Below are 2,486 nucleotides of genomic sequence, written 5' to 3'. Positions count from 1 at the left end.
TAGGGCTTTACTTTTCACCCCCTAACATGAACATTAATTTAAAATATCCCCTTATGAAGAGCACGACTGCCTTCCATTTCCCAAAAGTCCCCCCTTCCCTCTGGCCTTGAGTGCACACACTTTTTGTTGCATTGGATCCCCTTCCTATTGTTGCCTGTCACTTGTCCACACCTGTTGCTGCAGCTGAGCAGTGGCAGCCGTGCCTCGGCAGCAGCAGCCCCCCACTCTTAAGCTCTTGTTTTGGGAAAGGTCTCTGTGGCCGGCTGGACTCCTCCTGTCTCCTTGAGCCCTCCCGTGGGCTTTCTCCCATACCTAAATACCACATGTTCCCTCATGTTAAGCACATTAATAATTTCCCTGACACTGTGCTGTGTGTCTTTCTTCGGTGATGCCGGAGAAGAAATAAAAAAGTGCTTGAAGAGAAGTAAAGGGGGGGTCACCACTTCCGCTTCCACTCTTGGTAAGAGGAAAAAAGCTGTTTTTCTTTAGGTTGGTTTGGCTGGGGGCCACAGAGTGGAATGTATCTAGCTCTTCCTGCAGTGATAAGGCAATGATAGTGACTTCAGAGAAGCAGAGGAGGTAAAGCTACCTCTGTTGTTCCTCTCATGTCCAGCACTAAATGAAGGTTTTCAAGATACGAAAGACTTTATGGTAGATTACCTGATGGGAATGTGAGCAGGGAGGAATGAGGGGCCGCAGGCTGGGGCGAGAAATTAATAATTTTGCCACATTAATCCCCAAGATTATGGAGCTCCTGAGTGCAGCTTTATTGGAAGTAAGTGTGACTCTCTTTAACAGTTAGGAAATGATCATTTAGGGTTTTTTATGAAGAGGCCTGTCAGCGCTCTGTGGTTGAGCTCTGTTCCAAGATCCGGTCAAGTCCAAATTTGATCCCCGTGGGGACGGCGTGATTTGAGCCTGGCTCTCTCTTGCACTGTTACAGAACAAACACAGCTATTTATAAGGGCACAGTTTGCCATTTGTGAGTGCAGTTAAGTGGGGGCTTTTTTTTTTGGAGGGGGGGGTCTGCTGTCTCCTGTGCAGCTGTTGTTGCCAAGTGGGACAAACAGCAGATCATCCCTCATGACAGGGAGGGAGACTTAATGAAAGCAAACCTATAGAAAGGTCATGTTTCGTCCTGCATGCCTCTGTGACCTCTGCAGCTGAAGGAGAACATCTCAGATGTTTCAAACTGTAAAATGACACAAATTGTGCTGCTTTTTGATTGCACTTTTAGAAAAACTAGAAATAAAGTGTCCATATGAGGCGATTACCTGCCCGGGAGTCTTTGTTCTCTTTGGGTTCAGTCCCGGGCTCCTGCGCCTGTCGGTCGTTGTCGCAGGTCCCCTGATCCAGGCGCGCGTCCGTGCTGGCGCAGCAGTAGCGCAGCTCACATTTCCCGCAGCAGATGATCGCGTCCTCCGCGTCGATCTTCTCCGGGCACTGGAACCCTTCTTTCCACGCGCCCTGAGAGTCGCGCCACCCGTGGCAATACTCCCCGCTGGCGTTCACGTCCACAATGACCATCAGCAGAGTTACAATCCCAGCGATGAACGTCGGCGAACTTCCTGCCCACATTCTCGGCAAGGTGCGGTTGCCCTCGTCCAGCCTGGTGCGCCGGGGGATGGTCCTCTGGGTCGGTGCGGAACAGGGAGGCGAGGGGGAGAAATGATGGAGCCACAAACCACCTGAGTCATTTGTTAGAGGGTAATTCAGATCTCCAAAAAGTTGTGGGGAAAATCCTTAGAAACAGAAAAATTTCATGATATTCCAATCAAAATCTTCCGGAAGTTTTTAAACAACAAAAGTTTTTAAATAGTTTCTTTGGCGCTGCAGCGAGGAGGCTCATGTCTGATCCTTAATCCTAAAAAAGTTTCTGAAAGGACAGGAGACCAAAGCATGCTGTCCGATCCACGCGTGCACAGCTGTGGTCACTCCTGTGTGACCGGCGGTCCCGTGCGTAAAGACACAGCTCCAAACCGCACCGTGCGTCACGGCGCGTCAGATGTCAGTGTGTTGGAGGCTCCGCTGAACTGCAGCGCGCTGGATCCGTCCAGGTTTGTGCAGAAGAGAGAGGGGCGGAACATGTACACCTCACTGGAGTACAGTGATGCTCTGCGGGGATGACCGGATCCCGGTAGAGTCAACAGAATACTGTTTCCTGTTTGGTACATTTTATTCACACTTTTTTATTCAATGGAAACTAAGTTTGAAGCAATATTAAAAATAAAAGAAAACACCAGAGAACAATTGATTTATTTTTATTTCCCTCTTTTGTGTCCAGAGAAATTAAGGATGAAAATAAAGTAATTTTATAACTAGATCCATGCAATGTTATTTGTTTTGAGTAAATCTATAGTCTTAGTTTCAAAAATATGAACTTTAAAAATTACGATAAATTAAAAATGTTGTAGCTGTATTTTTTTCAGTTATAACCTATATTTTTTGGACGAAATTAATCTGTAGCTACAAAATATCCAATTGTA

The 2,486-nt window shown here is 47.0% G+C and overlaps 1 protein-coding gene across 1 annotated transcript in view; it reads right to left on the bottom strand.

The window, feature by feature from the left end:
• LOC112151178 (protein shisa-2) overlaps positions 1–2,156 on the bottom strand; it is a 6,555-nt gene extending 4,399 nt beyond the window's left edge. The window contains exon 1 of the mRNA XM_024279899.2: positions 1,275–2,156. Within this exon, the coding sequence (XP_024135667.1) occupies positions 1,275–1,578 (304 nt within the window). The 5' untranslated portion in view covers positions 1,579–2,156. The remainder of the gene's footprint in view (positions 1–1,274) is intronic.
• Positions 2,157–2,486: the final 330 nt, after the last annotated feature.

Source organism: Oryzias melastigma, linkage group LG20 (genome assembly GCF_002922805.2).
Source record: "Oryzias melastigma strain HK-1 linkage group LG20, ASM292280v2, whole genome shotgun sequence".
Lineage (NCBI taxonomy): Eukaryota > Metazoa > Chordata > Actinopteri > Beloniformes > Adrianichthyidae > Oryzias > Oryzias melastigma.
Note: the sequence above shows the minus strand (reverse complement) of the source record. Positions and strands in the feature narration are given on the sequence as shown.